General features: G+C 41.6%; 1 protein-coding gene across 3 annotated transcripts in view; it reads right to left on the bottom strand.

The window, feature by feature from the left end:
- PBX3 (PBX homeobox 3) overlaps nt 1–18,591 on the bottom strand; it is a 227,656-nt gene that overhangs the window by 30,549 nt on the left and 178,516 nt on the right. For all 3 annotated transcript variants that reach the window (XM_051855254.3, XM_051855265.3, XM_089302719.1), the window contains 2 exons: nt 16,271–16,461; nt 9,550–9,685 (listed from right to left, as the gene is read on the bottom strand). In XM_051855254.3, the coding sequence (XP_051711214.1) occupies nt 9,550–9,685; nt 16,271–16,461 (327 nt within the window). The remainder of the gene's footprint in view (nt 1–9,549; nt 9,686–16,270; nt 16,462–18,591) is intronic.

Genomic DNA, 18,591 nt, shown 5'->3' with positions numbered 1-18,591 from the left:
CTATTTGTTGTTTCTACTCTCAAAACCCATGCTCATGTGAGGAAAACAACCTGCTCTCTGCATAGCTGACAGGAGTCAGGGAAGGAGAAGAGACTGGAGGGAAGGACAGGGGAGACCAAAGCATGTCTGCAGGTTGCTGGGGGCAGCACCAGAGTTAGCAGAAGTGGGACCTTGAGAGCTGGAGCTTGGTGCCTTCATCCTTTGGGCTACATTGTCTGCCTTGGGTTTGTGTCTCCCTGACTCTGCTCTAAACTCTGCTGAGGGTCCCAGGAGGCTGCCTAGGAGGCCTCTGGCCAACAGCAGGCACCGGCAGGAGATGACGGGGGAAGGGGAGGCTGGCGTGTTTACTCCTCTGACCCCTCATGCTAATGCTGCCTCTTCTCCAGCACCTTCTCCGTCTCAGGTCCTGGCAATGTTCCCATCATCTCTTCAGGCTAAGGAGTAGGAACAGAACCTACAGCTACTAGCATTATCCTTGTGGTTTCTCTACACTCTGCCCACACTTTTGTAAATCGTCACTTTATGAAACCCTGAAATTATTCTAATTTGTGTGTGCCATCTGTTTTCTGCTGGGACCCTGACTTGTGTATTAGCCTATTGGCCTGACATGCCTCACAGAAGCAAGGCAATGGAAAGGTGAGAAGCAGTGATGAGAGAGACACTGCTGGGAATACTCCTGGAAGTCGAAAGGACGAGGCAAAAGAAGGTACAGGAGGCAAAAACTGGGGGCGGGGAACCACACCACAATTTTGATTATAACATTGTCTAAGTATAGAAAAACTAAACTAACCTAAAAACTCAACCACTAAATCTAACATGGAAATAGTCTATCCTTAGCTTGGAGATCTCATCAGATGAGTGTTAGAGATCCTCTCAAAAAAGTTAATTCTAGGGGTGGGCATTGAGCCTCGCACTTGACACCTCCTCCACGTCAGAGCACCTGGGTTCAGTTCTGCACTCCAGGTTCTTGACTACATCTTTCTGCCAGTCCAGGGGAAGTCCTGGGAAGCAGAGGTGATGGCTCAAGTAATTTGGTTCCTGCCACTCCTGAGGGATTCTTGAACTGTGTTCCTGGCTCCCAGCTTCAGTCCAGCCTAACTCCAGTCATTGTGGGCACTTGGGAAGTGAACCAGTAGATGGAATCTCTCTTTCTCTCTCCCTCTCAAAAAAAAAAAAAAAAAAAAAAAAAAAAAAGGCAATTCTAAAATACATATGATAGCTGGATGGCATTACTGGGGCAAGTTTAATGCACCATGCTGACTACTGGTACAGAACAAAAAACAGCTTCCTCTACTTTCTCTCAGTCTTGCAGATGTGCCTTACCTGTCCTTGATGTCAAAGAATCCCCAAAGCCCCCACCTTTTTGCAATCTGCTTCTTTATTCTTTGCACACTGTTTAATGACATCCCATTTCCACAAGGACACACAATCAGAGCTTTTAGAACAGAGAGTCTGCAGCCTTCTTTTAAGATACTGTGAGAGAACTGCTCTAACAAGATAGCTGCCACTTCCTTCAACCTGTCTCTGGTTTACCGACTGCATGCTTGTAGCAGAAATCCACTTCTGCCTTCTGTCTACTGCCAAAGTAACTGAAGGCCTTTATGGATAGCCAAAAGAGATGCCGTAATTTGATGGTCATCTCTTTTTTTCCCTGTTCTAATTATTATTTTAACAGCTTCTTATTTTAATAGATTTTTTTAATAAGGAAATCTTACTTACAAATTTTAATTAGCTTACTGAAAATTCACTGTTTTGGAATAGGTAGTTTAATGAGTAAGGAGACCTCAGGTTACTAACCAGCCGAAAGTCTCTAAAGTAGCTTAGGAGGCCAGTCATGCAGCCCTGGTGACACAAGCCCAGGACTGCCTCTCCATCCAGGATGCTGCAGCTTGGGTCACAGGGACAGATGAATCACATGGCCTCTTGCAAGACCAAAAGTAAAAATTCAGTTTCTCCTTTATTATCAAGAATCTCTGTGTGGGAGTTCCCTCTCCCCTTGTTCACTGGAACTTGTGACCCCCTTTAAATCACTTAACTTCTCTGAACTTCAGTTTCCTCCTCATAAGGGTTAGATCCAGTTTTCCCCACTGGACTGTTACAGAAGCAGATCTTGCACACAAATTAATTTTTTTTTTAATTTGAGAAGCAGAGAGACAGAGAGGTCCCATCTGCTGACTTACCCTCCAAATGCTTGCAATGACCAGGGCTGGGCTGGTGGCAAGACTGAGAGCAGGGAACTCAACTACTTGACTCATCACCTGCTGCCTCCGTGGGTCTGCACTGGCAGGAAGCTGGAGCTGGAACTCAGGCACGAGGGACACAGGCGTCTTACCTGGCATCTGAACCACTAAGCTAAACACCTGCCCCTTGAGGATCACTAAAACGTTAGCTGAATGAACGAATGAGTAAATGAATGGATCATACAGTCATTTAATCGCTCTCATTTCAGATTCTTTTTTTTTTTAATCAATCATTTACAGTACATTTCAATTATGGTAGCAATGAAGAATAAGTTAACATTTTTCATTCTAAAAACACCTAGCAGAGAAAATAGAGCCAGAGTTATTCAAATTCAAAATTAGAATCAGGAGAACAATGAAGTTTTTTTGTGGCTTAGTAACCTGAATAATCAATGCAGGTTAGCTCTATTCCAAAAGTAAAAGCATATTAATAGCTGCTTCACTAATTAAGAACATGTGACAATTTAAATATGATTCTTAGCTGAATATGAAATTTAAAGTGTCTTCTTTTGTGAATTTTCATAGTGTTACATAAAAGGGGAACTCCAGCTTACTCAATCAAATGTAACCTTAAGAAATCAGAGATTTCAAATTCTGGGGTCAGTAAGCAATTCTATATAAAGGACACTTACATTTATAGTATATTATCACAAATTAATGTACTAACATAAATAATAAAGCTTTTACTTATCCATACCTATTTACTAGTATAATGTGAACTTGAAAAACTATAGTACCTGTTTACTATGTCTAACATCAAACTCCTGATCTTCTCCCCAGAAACCTGTTCCTCCCAAATTCTTCTCCATCGCACATAATGGCAATCCCATCCCTCCACCACTCAAGCAAAAAATGTTGACATCATCCACAGCTCTCCTTATGTTACATCCTACATTTGAACCACTAGAAAACAATCCAGAATCCAGCTAGGTCTCACTGCCTCTATCACTGATACTGTGACCTAAGCCACCACCACCTTTGCCTGGAATACTGCAGCACCCTAACTGGTATCTCTGCTCCCACAACCTACTGTCAATACAGACTTGTCAACAGAGTTGCTATGATGATCCTATCAAATCTTAAGTCAGGGATAGGTAGTTTAGCATAGTGGTTAAGATGACACTTGGGATGCCCACTTCCCATACCAGAGTGCCAAAGTACAGTCCCAGCTTGGCTTTCTATTCCAACTTCCCGCTGATGTGCACCATGGGAAGCAGTGGTGATGGACTGAGTAGTTGGGTCCCTCCCACCCACATGGGAAACACGGGTTGAGTCCTTAGCTCCTGACTTTGGCCTGGCCTAACCCCAATCACTGCAGGCATTTGGTGAGTGAACCAGTAGATGAGAGATCTCTGTCTCTCTCTGCCTTTTAGAAAAAACAAAACAAAACAAAAAACAGAAAAAAGCTTCAATCAGATCAAGTCACTCCTCAGTTTCCCACCTCACTCAGAGTAAAGTTAGAAGGTCTCCACAGCATGTAGACCCCAAAGCCTCTTAAACTTCATCTCCCACTCACCGCCTTGCTTAGGATGCCTTCCCCACAGCATCTCTGCACATGGTGCTTCCTCCACTGCAATATTCCAAATTTACACATGGCTTGTTCGTTCATCCCCTTCAACATTACCAAAAGCTACTTCCCCAGGAGGGATGTTCTTTACCATCCTATAAAAAATTGCCCCTCTTTTCCTTCCCTCAATTTTTTTCCATAGCATGTCTCATTTTCTAACTTCTTATCTCATTTTCTTGTTTTACATATCTATATCCTCCTGCAGAAAATGTAAGCCACAAGGGCATGTTTGCTGTCAAGTTAAAAAACATATATAGGGGCTGGTGCTGTGGTGTAGCAGGTTAAGCCTCCACCTGTGGTGCCAGCATCCCCTATGGTCAACGGTTGGAATCCTGGCTACTCCCCTTCCAACTCAGCTCCCTGCTAATAGCCCAGGAAAGAAGTGAAAGATGGCCCAAGTGCTTGGGCCCCTGCACCCACATGGGAGACCTGGAAGAAGGTCCTGGCTCCTGGTTTCAGATTGGTCCAGCTCTGGCCATTGCAGCCATTTAGGGAGTAAACCAGTGAATGGAAGACCTCTCACTCTCTCTGACTCTCCCTCTTTCTGTAATTCTGCCTCTCAAATAAATAAATAAATAAATCTTTAAAAAATATATTTATATATATATATATATATATATATGTAGACACCATAAGTATAGAGCTCATCAACCGTAAGTATAGAGCTCATACACCATAAGTATGAACACACGAAATTACCACTTAGATCAAGAACGTTCCTTCCCCTTCCACATCACTCTTCCCCTAAAGGCTCCATTATCTTGACTTCCAACACCATTGGTTAATTTCACCTGTTTTTGAACTTTTTACAAATGGAATCATTTACTAAGTGAAGGAAGTTAGGCATTTTACTCATTTTCCTACTGATGACATTGCATTGCTAGTTTGGCTATTGTGAACCCTGGTACTAAGGACATTCCTATACGTAACTTTTGGTGAGTATGTGCACACATTTCCGTCAGGGGGTGCTTGGGTTTTGCCTGTGAACTTCACTGATGCCTCTTCCACCTCTAGCACAGTATCTGGCATGTAAAAATACTGGACCCAGTCTAGGGTCAGCTCTCGCATTGGCTTGCACTGTCTCCAGCCTCTTTACATTTTCACAGGCTTTCTTGCACATTTTTGAAGAATAATGCTCCCTACTCCAATTCTCCCCAATAGAAATTCCTCATTTTGGGTTTGTCTCAAGCTTTCTAGTGACTAGATACAGGTTACCCAGTGTTCAACTGCTCTTCCTTGGTGATGCCAATTCTGACCACCTGGTCAAGGTTTAGTTCCATTTCTCCACTCCATAATTACTTTCAGTCCCTTACAACTAACATGGGCCTATGGAGACATTTTAAGACTACATTCTTCATTAATATTTCTCCCCAGATTAAGTCTATGACTGATTCTTGTGTGCTATAAATCTTACTGAAATGCTTGCTCCATGTTGACATTTTCAGTCTTTATTCACTGGTTTGATAAACCAAAGTTGTACCATTGACTTTATCAACCTTTTCACTTTTTGCTTATATATTTTATGCTCTGTTTAAGAAACTCTATCTACCCCTCTGAGTACTAAAAAGATTTTCTTATCGTTTCTTCTGAAGGTTTCTGTATTTCAAGCAGTAGCAAGAATAAACCCATTTCAGGAGCTAATGTTGTGGCACAGCAAGCTAAGCTGCCACCTGAAACACTGGCATCCTATATTGTAGCACTGGTTCAAGTCCCCACTGCTCCACTTCTGATCCAGCTCCCTGCCAATGTCCATGAGAAAGCAGCAGAAGATGGCCCTAGTACCTGTGCCCCTACCATATGGGAGATCCACCTGGGGTTCCAGGTTCCTGGATTTGGCCTGAACCAGACTTGTCCTTTCAAATAAATAATTTTTTAAAAAGATTTATTCATTTATTTGAAAGGCAGAGTTATACAGAGAGAGGGACAGACAAAGAGAGAAATCTTCTGTCTGCTGGTTCACTTCCTAAATGGATGCAACAGCCAGGACTGGACCAGGCCAAAGTCATGAGCCAGGAGCTTTATCTGGGTCTCCCATGTGGGCACAGAGGCCCAAGAACTTAGGCCATCTTTTGCTGCTCTCCTAGGCCATTAGCAGGGAGCTGGATTGGAAGTGGAGCAGCTGGGACTCTAACTGGCACCAGTATGGGATGCCACCACAGTGCTGGCCCCAAATAAATAAATCTTTAAAAGAACTCTGGCCAGCGCCGCAGCTCACTAGGCTAATCCTCTGCCTAGCAGCACCAGCACACCAGGTTCTAGTCCCGGTCGGGGCGCCGGATCCTGTCCCGGTTGCCCCTCTTCCAGGGCAGCTCTCTGCTGTGGCCAGGGAGTGCAGTGGAGGATGGCCCAGGTGCTTGGGCCCTGCACCCCATGGGAGACCAGGAAAAGCACCTGGCTCCTGGCTCCTGCCATCGGATCAGCGCGGTGCGCCGGCCGCGGCGGCCATTGGAGGGTGAACCAACAGCAAAGGAAGACCTTTCTCTCTGTCTCTCTCTCTCACTGTCCACTCTGCCTGTCAAAAACAAAACAAAACAAAACAAAACAAAACAAAACAAACAAAAAAAAACTCTGTCTGGATCTCCCGTGTAGATGACAAGGGCCCAAGTGCTTGGACTATCTTCTGCTGCTTTCCCAAGCACATCAGCAGGGAGCTGGATTGGAAGCAGAGCAGCTGGGATTTGAACCAGCACTCTGATATGGGATGCAGGTGTTGTAAGCAGTGGGTGGCCAGCCCCAGGTCTCAATATTTTTAAAGTTAGCTTTGTGTAAGGGTCCTTCATGGAAAATGTGTATTATGAAAGAATTATGCATGGAACTCAATTTTTTTGCACTCAAATAAACATCTTTTAATTCCATTTTCCATAAATGTTTAAAGTACCCTGTACATAATCTATTTCTGAATTTTAAATTTAGTTGTATTTTAGTGTGATTTATATTTTAAAAATGTTTATTCTCTTTTTAAAGTAATTAGCCTGTGGGGCATGTAATAGACATTCGCTGCTTTTACTCCTAAACAACTTAAACAAAAGGCAATTAACTTACAAGGACAGCAACTGATGTCTTTAATAGTTAAAATGATAGCATCAGTTTCTACTTCAAAAATGTCGGGGGAGGGAACTATTGTGCAGAAATTAACTTTTTAGGCAGGAAATTGGTGAAAAGAGAAGGAAATTATCACAGTTCCAACTGATGCTTAAACTGATGACTACATGCTACATCTGGAAGAGGGATTAGAAAGAAGCAGGTCAGAAAGTTTACTTTCCAGTTGGGGGAACAGATCCATGTCTGTATTATGTCTACCTTTCTGCCTCTTTGTCAGCAATTGTTAAAAATATTTCAAAACCTATCAAGAGCTGTTTTTCTATAGACAAAAAGGAATTGAACACAGTAATTATTTCTTTAGACACTGTTAGTGGGTCCCTGCTCTGTTTTAGAAGTGACGCCTTCCAAGCGCGGAACAGCCAGATGGAAAGCTGCCTCTCAGTCCACAAGCACGGACTGAGCATCTCGGCATAGACGAAGTCCTAGGCGCCACAGCTTATGGGAAAGCCAGACTGCGTTGTTTTTGAAAGATATATATAAAATCCGTGTCATTTTCCAATCCTGAGTGTACGTGCGTTAAAAAAAAAAAAGTAAAGCAGAAGCAGGAAAACACCTGTGTGGCCCTACAAGCACTAGAATCTAAGGCAGCAGTTACAGCAGTCAGAAAACCAGACCTGGCACCATCGGCTGGTGTTCAACAGAGCCTAATCCTTTCACCAACACAGCTGAAAAGCCCACCTGAAATGAATATACTTTTAACTTAGTCTGCCTTGTCCGACCCAGCCTATGATAACTGCTCTCCAGTATTTTGTGCGGTAGTTAGTACTATGTAATCCAGATAGTATGTTTGATAGCTTTATAAAATGATAATCCACATCAATTATACTCTGTTTTAAACTGAGCAAAAAGAATCAAGATATGCCTGTGCTAGTTCATAATAGAATGAGAATAAGCCTTGCATGAAATCCTAATTAGAACTCAAAACTGGCTCTAGGGGTTCTATAGAAAATAGCACTGAAATAGGAGGTGAAAATAATCTTAAAGCCAGACACCATAAAATGACAACACACTAACATGAGACCTTCATTGAAATCTGAAGAGGATCTTGGGCTTCAGGTATACACAGGAGTAGTTATTTAGAAAGCATTTTTAAAAATCTGGTTAAGCAACTCAGAGAATGCTGAAATTTCTGCCAAGGTCAGCTTTTCCTTATACCCCACTGCAAGAACTACTGTTCAATTATTATTTTGTAGTCATAAAAAATGTCACTCAAATGTCGATCTATAAACAAAAACACGAGCATTTCAATAAAGTTGTATTTTAGAGATAACACCAATAAGATTTACAGTCATCCATAAGTCGCTCTGTGAGATTGGCTCTAGGACTGCTATGCATATGAAAATATCTATGGGCCAGCACTGTGGCGCAGTAGGTTAACGCCCTGGCCTGAAGCACTGGCATCTCATATGCGCACCGGTTTGAGACCCGGCTGCTACGCTTCCGATCCAGCTCTCTGCTGTGGTCTAGAAAAGCAGCAGAAGATGACCCAAGTCTTTGGGCCCCTGCAACGGGGTGGTAAACCCGGAAGAAGCTCCTGGCTCCTGGCTTCGGATCGGTGCAGCTCCAGCCATTGCAGCCAGTTGGGGAGTGAACCATTGGATGGAAGCTCTCTTTCTCTCTCTCTGTGCCTCTCCTCTCTCTCTGTGTAACTCTGACTTTCAAATATATAGATAAATCTTTTAAAAAAAATCTAGGAGCTCAAGTATGTCATCTAATTGGCACAATAATTGTATATAACCATACTTATTCTTCCACATACTTCAAAATCACATCTAGATTACTTACATTACTTAATACAATGAAAATGGCATGTAAATAATTGTTATGTTATATTATTTAGGGAATAATAACAAAAGAAAAAAGTCTGTACATGTTCAGTACACTTTTTTTTTTAAATCGGCAGTTGGCTGGATCTACAGATATGAACTTGTGGATATAGAAGGCTGACTGTACTTATTTTTAAGGAGACACAGGTTAATTACTTCAGTGTCATTCAACCTCAATCCAAATACAAGTCTATTTAACTAAAAGGACATCTATTTTTGTCAGGAAATAACAGCTAATTTCTGGGCCACGAATTTCTATGTATGGCATTAAAAACAAAAACAACTCCGACCTACATGAGGTTAATTCTTCTGTTTAATGGATAACAAGGAAGCAAAGAAATGCCCTGGGACTCAAACATCACAGCACAGTTACCAAGAAGGGGCTTGGTGATTTCCTCAAAGCTCTCTCACCAAAGAGTTATATTAAATTTCCTTTCGGCAACAAATAAATTGGTTTCTCCCTGGTAGAAGCTAGGTCAGTCATCTAAATCAGGGAAGCCAGGACTACATGGCTTTTACTAGAAGTTACTTAAGTGTAAGCCGTGTCTCTCTCAATGGCATGTTTATGCGTCTCTGTAGAGGATTTACACTGGAGGCTGAGCGAAGGTAGGGTAGCTTGATTCCTTGCCATTCAGGATTTAAAAAAACATTATCTAAACTTGAAAGTGTGATGTAAAAATGTGGAACTATCTAGATCTTCTTTCCATCTTCTTTGATGATGGACTATTTGGATGCACAATTGGATGAGAATGCCCTGGGGAAGGAAGAGTGCTATCCCTGGGGAACAAGAGAGACCCACGGGGCCCTCTCTCACCTGTGACACTGTGATGCTGCATTTCTTGGCCAGCTCCTCTTTGGCTTCTTCACTGGGGTAGGGGTTGCTGAGGTGTGAGTAAAAATATTCATTCAAGATTTCTGTGGCCTGTTTACTGAAGTTACGCCTTTTCCGTCTATGACAAGAGTGAAGAAAAAGAATCCCAGTTACAATCATCATTAACCAAAGAGGGATAGACTAATTAGGATCATAAAAAAATAGATTTCTATTTTTAAACACTTGTAGGGTTTAATTCATCATTGTAATATTGTAATTCATGCTCTAGGCATCCAGCAAAGTACTATCCAACTCATTTTAAGACAAAAGATTACTAAGAAAAATAGTAGAATGTGAAGCACAGTTAATTTCATTCTTTATTCCACAAATGTTTATTGAGTACCTAACATGTTGTAGGTATTTAATGAAGATGCAATGGGGACAAAACAAAGTCTACCAGGGAGCTTATAGAGACTTGGAAGACTAAGAGAGAAAGTAGAAAAATGGGGCAGAAAGGACAAGCTTCACAGAAACAAATCATTACAAATTATAGTTACCTTAGCAACAATCACGGAGGAAAAGTACCAGGTATAACAAAAGTATATAAAAGGGCATCATAACATAGATGATGGAAGTGGGAAGGATTTCCTTGAAGGAGTGACATTTAATGAGACCTGGAGAATTGTGGGGAGTTACTCAAAGAGCAGAGGGGAGAGGCCAGGGCAGAAGAAACAGTCCTGAAACAGAAAACAGCCCTGGCAAGTCTCAAGGGCCACGGGAGGCTGAAGCACCGCAGAAGGCAGGGAATGCGTGAGATGGGTCTTGAAAGAGGGGCAGGACCAGATTACAGAGGGCTGATGGACTCCATGAGAATGTTTTAAATTTTATTCTAAGTGAATTAGAAGTTATTAATGGTTTTATGCTTCATGTTTTTAAAAGAAAGTTCTCACTGCTGAGAACAGTTGGAGGAGGGCACAAAAGGAAATGCAAAGACTATTTAAGGAAATGACTGTTCAGGTCAAATTGAAGATTATAGTAACTTGGCACAGAGTGAGAGCAATGGAAATAAGATTCAAGATCTGTTTCAAAAGTAAAAGCAACAGGACCTGCTGATGGACTGGAACGGGAGAGTGAGTGAGGGAGACAGAGAAGGAAGGAAAGGAAAAAAATACATCAAGAAGGATTTCTGGATTTTTCTGCCTAATTTATACAAAATTAAAATTTCCTCACATGGGAAAAATAGAAGAGGAAAAATTTTTATTTTGGCTGAGAGGGTGGTGGCAGGGTGTCAGAAGATCAAATATTAACAACATATCCTTTATATGTGGGTATTAAGATTTTAAAGAATTAGCATTTGTCAGACTTCATCTCGAATTTCCAGTAACTCGAAAATATCTTCCCAGATATTTTCCAAATAATCCTAATGATGTTCTCAACTGTCATATCTTATACCCAGAAGAGACAGCTGGTAGCAGTTGTAAAGGTATGCACCATAAGAGATTCCCCTAGTTAACATGATGTCACTAACATGGCAGGTTAAGTGTGTGATCTATGTGTTAAGGGACAGTCAAGGGAGCCAAGAAATATAGATCTGAAAAAAATATCTCAGGTTTCAGCCCTGAAATTTCTTAATTTCAATAATTTCTTAGAAGGCTAGACCATTGTTTCCTGGAGGATGACAACAAGATTCAAGATCTATCTGGAAACTCAGATCAACAGCATCTGATGATGAAATGCATGGCAGGAAGGGAAAGGGGAGAAATACACCTAGAGCAGCAATGAGCATTCCTTCAGGAATTATGCATTGCTTGAGAAGCAAGACAAGACCCCAAGGAGGAGGCGCTTTGAACGGGCATGTTCTTCAGAGTTAAGCAGGGTTGAAAGGTCTACCACGTGTCAAACCTGTAGGCATTACCAGGCTCACAGACGTAGTTTGTGAAGAACGTATAGTAATTACCTGCTCATAGAAACCTAGGTTTCTGGCTTCTTATGAAACATTTGAAGATCAATCCTACCAGGTCCACATTCTGGGAGAGCAGTCATAGGCTAAAGCTGAGTGATGGAGATCCCTTGAGATACGAACCCATCTGCTCTAACCCTGACCTTGCCCCAATTCCACTGTACAGAAACATGGGAGTTTGTGACTCTCAGTCTAAAACATGCAGTACAGCAGCAAAGCTCAGGGTAGGTGGGAAGACAGGATACAAGGACATTACTTCAGGAAATGGAGATGTGTGAAAGGAGGAATGAGAAGAAACATGCCTAAGAAAGAACGAACTGGCTCATGCAGATTTTGCCTAGGGGAGGTTTTAGAAAACATCAAAAAAAAAAAAAAGAGAGAATAAATTTATGGGCAGAACAGAACACTCATGAGACATTCTGCTGTGTTTAAACTCCAGCACTTCCATTAGAAGAGATGAGAGACCTACACAAATTTATTCTGAGAAGTTTTGCTCTGGTACATGCTTCGGCTTGTCCAATTACCAAGAAAATGTGCGCCTGGCCTTCTGGAAAGCCAGAATGAGAAGGGATCATATGTCTGAGTGAGCATGTTTGCCTAGAGCGAACAACTTTGCCTTCTCCATACAGAGGACTTGCCACGAGGCACTACAAGAATAGATGGAACCAAGCTCAGTACTTGCATTCACGTCAAGGCATAGGAAAGAATTTGGTCTTATACACATTATTTATTTTCAGGAAAACATCCTGTAAAATGCCCATTAACCATCTCCCCTAAGTTTCACTGCCCCCAGGGTACACCACATGCTAAATGGCTATGCCTGGGGCCAAAGTACGATGAGGGCTGGCTTCTGTCAGCATCCCATGTTACTAACAGCAGTCTCTGTGGCAGAAGGGACTCTCTCTGCTCCATGCTCTGCCATTCTCCTATCCTGACTCTGCTCTAGGCTCTTAATATCCTTTCTCTTCATGGAAGAAAATACATCCTTTATGTACATACATTAGGAATGCAGTTAGTAAAAAGTAAGCATGCATGTTGACAAGCATGGGAGAAAATCAGCAGAAATAAGGATAGCAACAGTGTTAAGAGGCACTTCTTTTCTAGGAATACTTTAAGTACTTTAAATTTTTGTTACATAGTGCTTTTTATTAAAATGCTCAAACTTGGCAAACAATTTAAAATGATTTTTGTTTTCTGATGTTAGCTCTCTGGACTCTGAGTTCAGCTGTTAGAAGTATAAAGCGAAACCTTTACTCATCTGGTCAGTCAACAAGTTACTGCCTTTCAGCCCATTATCATGTGAAGGGTTGCTGGGTCCGTGGGGAATGCAAGTGTGTAAGTCTTGGCTGCTGCTTAACAATGGGAGGAGGGAAGAAATGCTCACGAAGAACCCCAGAACAGGGAGTCTGCATAGCCTGGCCTGGAGAATCATACACATGCAGAACAGGTGGCTCAAGGAAGTTAAGGGTGGCTCCACGGGTGATTACAGTGGATTTTCAGAAGGCAAAGAGTGTAGGCCAGGCCTAGAGGATGTGCCTGTTTTACCAGATCCAACAACTCAGAAAGCTATGTTCCACACCCTCTCAGGTGACGACTCACCACTAAAGACCCCCTTGCAAGAGGGTTTGCTAGGGGAGGCAGAGGAGGGGGTGGGTTAGAGAGAGGAAACGAAGGAATTTCTAGGTTATGGCAAGAGGAATCTCATTTTGAATGAATCAAAAGGAAGAACAGTTCAGTAATAGAGAAACACTAAAAATGTTTAAAGTCCCATCTAGTAATTCTGTTTCTGAGAATTAATCCTTAGGAAGCAGTCCTGGTAATCAGCAAGTTTCAGTGCTTAAAGATTTTCCTCAAAACACTAGTTTTAATACAGTCTGTCCAGAATGGGCACTCTGTTCATCTTTTTTCTCCTCTTCCCTTGCTCTATTTTTCTTTATTTTTCATCACTCATTTCATGACACTATTGAATAGAATGCTACAGTACATTTGTTCACCTGTTGACTATTAGCTCAATGGGGTCAAGTACACTAACCTGTCTTGTTCCTCACTATATCCTCAGCCCAGACAAATATTTATGAAAGGAAGGAAGGGCCGGCGCCGCGGCTCACTAGGCTAATCCTCCGCCTTGTGGCGCCGGCACACCAGGTTCTAGTTCCGGTCGGGGCGCTGGATTCTGTCCCAGTTGCCCCTCTTCCAGGCCAGCTCTCTGCTGTGGCCAGGAAGTGCAGTGGAGGATGGCCCAAGTGCTTGGGCCCTGCACCCCATGGGAGACCAGGATAAGTACCTGGCTCCTGCCATCGGATCAACGCGGTGCACCAGCTGCAGCGCGCCGGCCACGGCGGCCATTGGAGGGTGAACCAACGGCAAAAGGAATACCTTTTTCTCTGTCTCTCTCACTGTCCACTCTGCCTGTCAGGAAAAAAAAAAAAAAAAAAAAAAAAGGAAGGAAGGAAGAAGTTAAAATAGAGATGAATGAGAACAGCACAAAAGTAAGAATACAATGTGTTAATTGTTTATTATATATCCATTTGGTAGCCTCTAACTATTAAAAAGCTATTTAAAATAAAAACATATTTATGAAAAATATTTGTGTACTCATGGAAAATTTTTTAAAAAGCAGACCAAATTATGTATAATAAACCATTACAACATTTTTTTAAAAAGCACCCCAAAGAAACCAAGCAAAAAAATGAGAAGGAAATATATTAAAACATTTATTGTGATTATTTTTTCTTTAGGAAATAAAAACATGGTTGCCTTTTATCCCTCAACCTTCTACGTATTTTCCAAATTTTCTGAAGTGAGGTTGGTGTTTTTTAAATAGAAAAAAATCAAGTAAAATCTTTACAACAGAAATGTAATTCAGAGAGGGACAGGTCAAACAAAGCCTTAAATGCCAAGTTAAGGAGAATGTGTGTGCGTTACCCAGCCCTGACAAGCTACTGTGGATTTTAAGCAAAGCAATGAGGGCATCCTAGTGATGCAGAGAAGCAGAGAAGATGAGTGGAAGGTGGGCGAGAGGGGAGTAAGGCTGGAAGCAGAGGACTGGGGGAACCATGCTAGTCAAGGAACAAAAGGAAAAGCATAAGTAGCACAACAAAAGATGAAAGAAAGGGGCCGACATGAACACATTGCGAATGAAGCACTGGGGGAGTTCTAGTCACTGATTCAGTGTGGGAGGGGAAGGAACCAAAAGCAACACAGAGTTCTGCTTAATTAGAAAAATGGCAGTATAATCAGGTGGCAACATGACAGAGAAGCTCTCCTGTCCAGTGGCTCACTCTCCAAAATTCCCACACACAGATGGAGCCTCATCAGGCTGAAGCCAGGAGCCCAGAATTCAATGTGGGTCTTCCACAGATTGCAGGGACCCGAGTACTTGAACCACTACTGCCTCCAGTGTGTGCATCAGCAGGAAGCTGGAATCGCAAACAAGGCTAGGAGTTGAACCCGGCCACTCTGACGTGGGGAGTGGGCTTCCCAAGTGGCATGGTGATAACTACACCAAAATGTTGCCCCATAAGACATTTTTCTTATTTATATATTTCTTAAGATTTATTCATTTATTTGAAAGGCAGAGATTCAGAGAAAGAAGGAGAGAGAGAGAGAGAGAGACACATATTGCTCATCTGTTGGTTCACATCCCAGATGGCCAAAACAGCTGGAGCCAGGCCAGTCCAAAGGCAGGAGCCAGAAGCTTCTTTCGGGTCTCTCACCATAGGTACAAGGGCCCAAGACCTTGGACCATTCTCCCCTGCTTTCCCACACACATTAGCAGGGAGCTGGATCAGAAGTGGAGCAGCTGGGACTTGAACTGGTGCCCAAATAGGACGCCAGCACTGTAGCCAGAGGCTTAACCTTCTAGCCACAGCACTGGCCCCACCATAAAACATTTTACTTGGCTCTACAGAGGAGCTCTGGAATGAAGACTGTTCGACATACTTTGTTTTCAAAAAAAAAAAAAAAAAAAAGACCTTATTTTCTTTAATATAGTGAGATGTAGATGATAATTATCACCTCTGTCAAATTCCAAGGGGTAGAAAGAAAAACAAAATAGAAACTCCCTTCTGAAACTGAAGATTGATTATAAGCCTCAACAACATCCAAGAGGCACCCCACGGAGGTAGCATGTATGAGGACCTGGACTATTCTGTCACTCATTAGGTCACCACGTACAATTTACTACTACAGGTAACGTATTACCTAACTGCTGTGAAACTTGGTGAAAGCTTCAAATAAAAGGGAAATTTCATCCTTACAGGAGAAACTGAGAGACTTTCTCACTTGATTAGAAAGATAGTGTCTGGGATTTTATGGTAACTTCTATCAGGTGAAATACCAATTCCTGCTTAGGACTATCAATACCTCTAAGTATTTTCTCATAATATGTACAAGCAACATAACTTTAAGGAATTCTTAGACATACATACCATTGTTAAAACAGAATTATATGCAGAAAATTATCCTTAAAAATCCTGTCTAGCATCAGAATTGAAAGGCTACCTAGCCCGAAAGCAGTAGTGCTCACTCTATCCGTCTCCTGAATCCGAAACTGGCAGCTCACTGCACAGCCACCCCCAGACATCAAGGGACTTCACAGCAGAGTTTTACCTGTCCACTGCAGAGAAGAGCTCTGATAGCCGAATTAAACAAGAACTGATGAGCAACCGGCTGATCTCATAGAAAATTATATAAAAGGAGTGAAGGAGGGGGAAAGGGAGCGGGGTGGAGCCATGCAATAGATTTATTTATGACCTCACATACCTGGCATCAAGGAACCTTGATCTTAAAATCATAACGGCTTCACAAGTGCTTTGTTTGAGCTGCATCTGAATAGAACTAAATTTTCGATGGATGATGCCCACCATTCTTTCAATCTCTTTTGGGGAAATGGGACGTGTTCTACTCTGTTCTCGTAGAAGGTTCATCACATGTGTAGTGAATTCATTACATGCCTGTAATGGGGAAAAAAAAATCATTCCTTAGCAATCTGATATTTTATATCATCACACTCAGACATGAACTCATCTGACTTTCCACTTCATTTACAATCACCAATGGCATTATGCAGGGCAGGGTAAAATGAAAGCTAGGACACTTGTGAAATGGTGGTGAGGTAGGTGGGGCACCAATTCTGAAACTATGAATGGTCAGACATGCAAGGGAGACACAGCATTCAAGTGCCCTTCCTACCACCTTTGTCCCAGTTCCAAAATAAAGTTTTCCCATTAGAGGATGCTCTCTACCAACTCCTATGTCTAAGTAATAATATATGTTAACTATGTACTAAACATCTTCTATTTTCTCTGTGGTTTTACATTTTTCAACAAATGTTTACTTAGGACTAAGTAGTTCAAACTCTTACAAGTGTTGTAAGGGATACAGAGATGAGCAAGGTGTAGACCTGGCCTTTAGTGAGATAAAATACATAAAAAACTAACTCTCACAAAGCAAGCAGTGCAAAGTCTACCAGGAAGTTATTAAGAAGTGCTTTGTAATTTCCAAGGAGAGGGTAGTCTCATATGGAGGCTTCACGGTGAAAGCGGTATCTGGGCTTTGAAGAATGGGTAGGACTTTTAAAAGGGAGACGAAGATGGAAGTCAAAAGAAATTCTAGGCATAAGAAAAACTCTACAAAGAGTATGTGGCAAGATGGGAGAATGGCTAATAGGAAAAGAGCATGTAGAGAACTGGGGACTTGGGTTTGGATTAGCACATAAAGGGCCTTGTACGCACACCACTGGGTAGCTGTGGTATAGGCCCAGACTCACGTCACCCTGTAAACAGCTCAGCTCTTCAGGGGAGGGACTGCAGGAAAACAGGGATCAGATCTGGGTCTCAAATATTCTAGTTAACAATCTCAGATACTGTCCATTTAAGTTCACCTATAGTCTTTCAGTCTACAAAACCACATTAACTGGGCCTCCATTGAAATCCCATACTGCCTTAGGAAATAAAGTATCAGTATATACATCTGAAGAAAAAGAACATTTTCTGGCATTTTCGTTAAAAAGGCAGGATGAAAAAGTCTGTATCCTACTGAACTCATGGCCTGGCAGGGTGAGCAGACAGAACAATCATTGATCAATGCAAGACATATTTTGAAGCTATAATAATGTCCACTCCCATATAGATAACCTGGCATGGTTCACATAAAGCACATTATGGTTTTCCTAACTGCTCATTAGAGAACTAACCACCAAGTATATTGAATGTTTCACATATTCTAAGCTTTTCTATAAATATTTCTAAGGTGAGGTAAAGTTAGTCTTGCTTACTGTTAGTCTTTTAAAGTCTTCAGAAATTCTAAGTCCCTTCTGAGTAATGACCTTATGGTATATACTTCTGGTATTCCTCTGCTTAGGGCATACAATAACCATCTGCAGATTTACACTGTCAGTGCTAGAGTAAGTGTGGTTAATATCCACAGGTCCAGGGATAGGCTTAGACCATCTGCAATCCTTGAAATCCTATGCAAGCTGTGTGCACCTGTATATTTCCTGGAGGAGAATCTGTGGAGTTTTCTTTGCTTTCAGATTCTCAAACAGTTTATAACTAAAAAAATGTTAATAATTATTGTCTTAGGTTATGATACAGTACAATATTAAACAGACTAAAACTAGTTCTTCTGTCTTTAAGAAAACCAAAAATTTTTGAAATAAATTTAAGATCTTCCCCTACTGTATTATCAATTTCAACTGTTTATGCCAAGCTGGAAATAAGTGGTCACTCTGTCAAGAAATACATGTATACATTTTTTATCTTGAATTTCTCTAAGGAGATATTTACAGAATTTCCAAATTATATAACTAGACACACTCTAGTCTTCAGTTTTCTCATCAGTAAAATGAAGAAAATTGATTAATAACTTTTCTCAAACTAGGATTAGCAAATTTTATAGTTCTATAGCTAGATCCATAAAATACACATTTTTGAATTTATTTATTGGGACTGGCACTGTGGTATAGTAGGCTGAATCTCTACCTGTGGTGCCGGCATCCCGAATCGCTGCTGCTTCATGTGCCAGCTGTTCCTCTTCCAATCCAACTCTCTGCTACAGCCTGGGAGAGCAGTAGAAGATGGCCC

The sequence above is a fragment of the Oryctolagus cuniculus genome, chromosome 1 (genome assembly GCF_051225735.1).
Source record: "Oryctolagus cuniculus isolate XC-2025 breed Fujian yellow rabbit chromosome 1, ASM5122573v1, whole genome shotgun sequence".
In the NCBI taxonomy this organism is placed as follows: domain Eukaryota; kingdom Metazoa; phylum Chordata; class Mammalia; order Lagomorpha; family Leporidae; genus Oryctolagus; species Oryctolagus cuniculus.
Note: the sequence above shows the minus strand (reverse complement) of the source record. Positions and strands in the feature narration are given on the sequence as shown.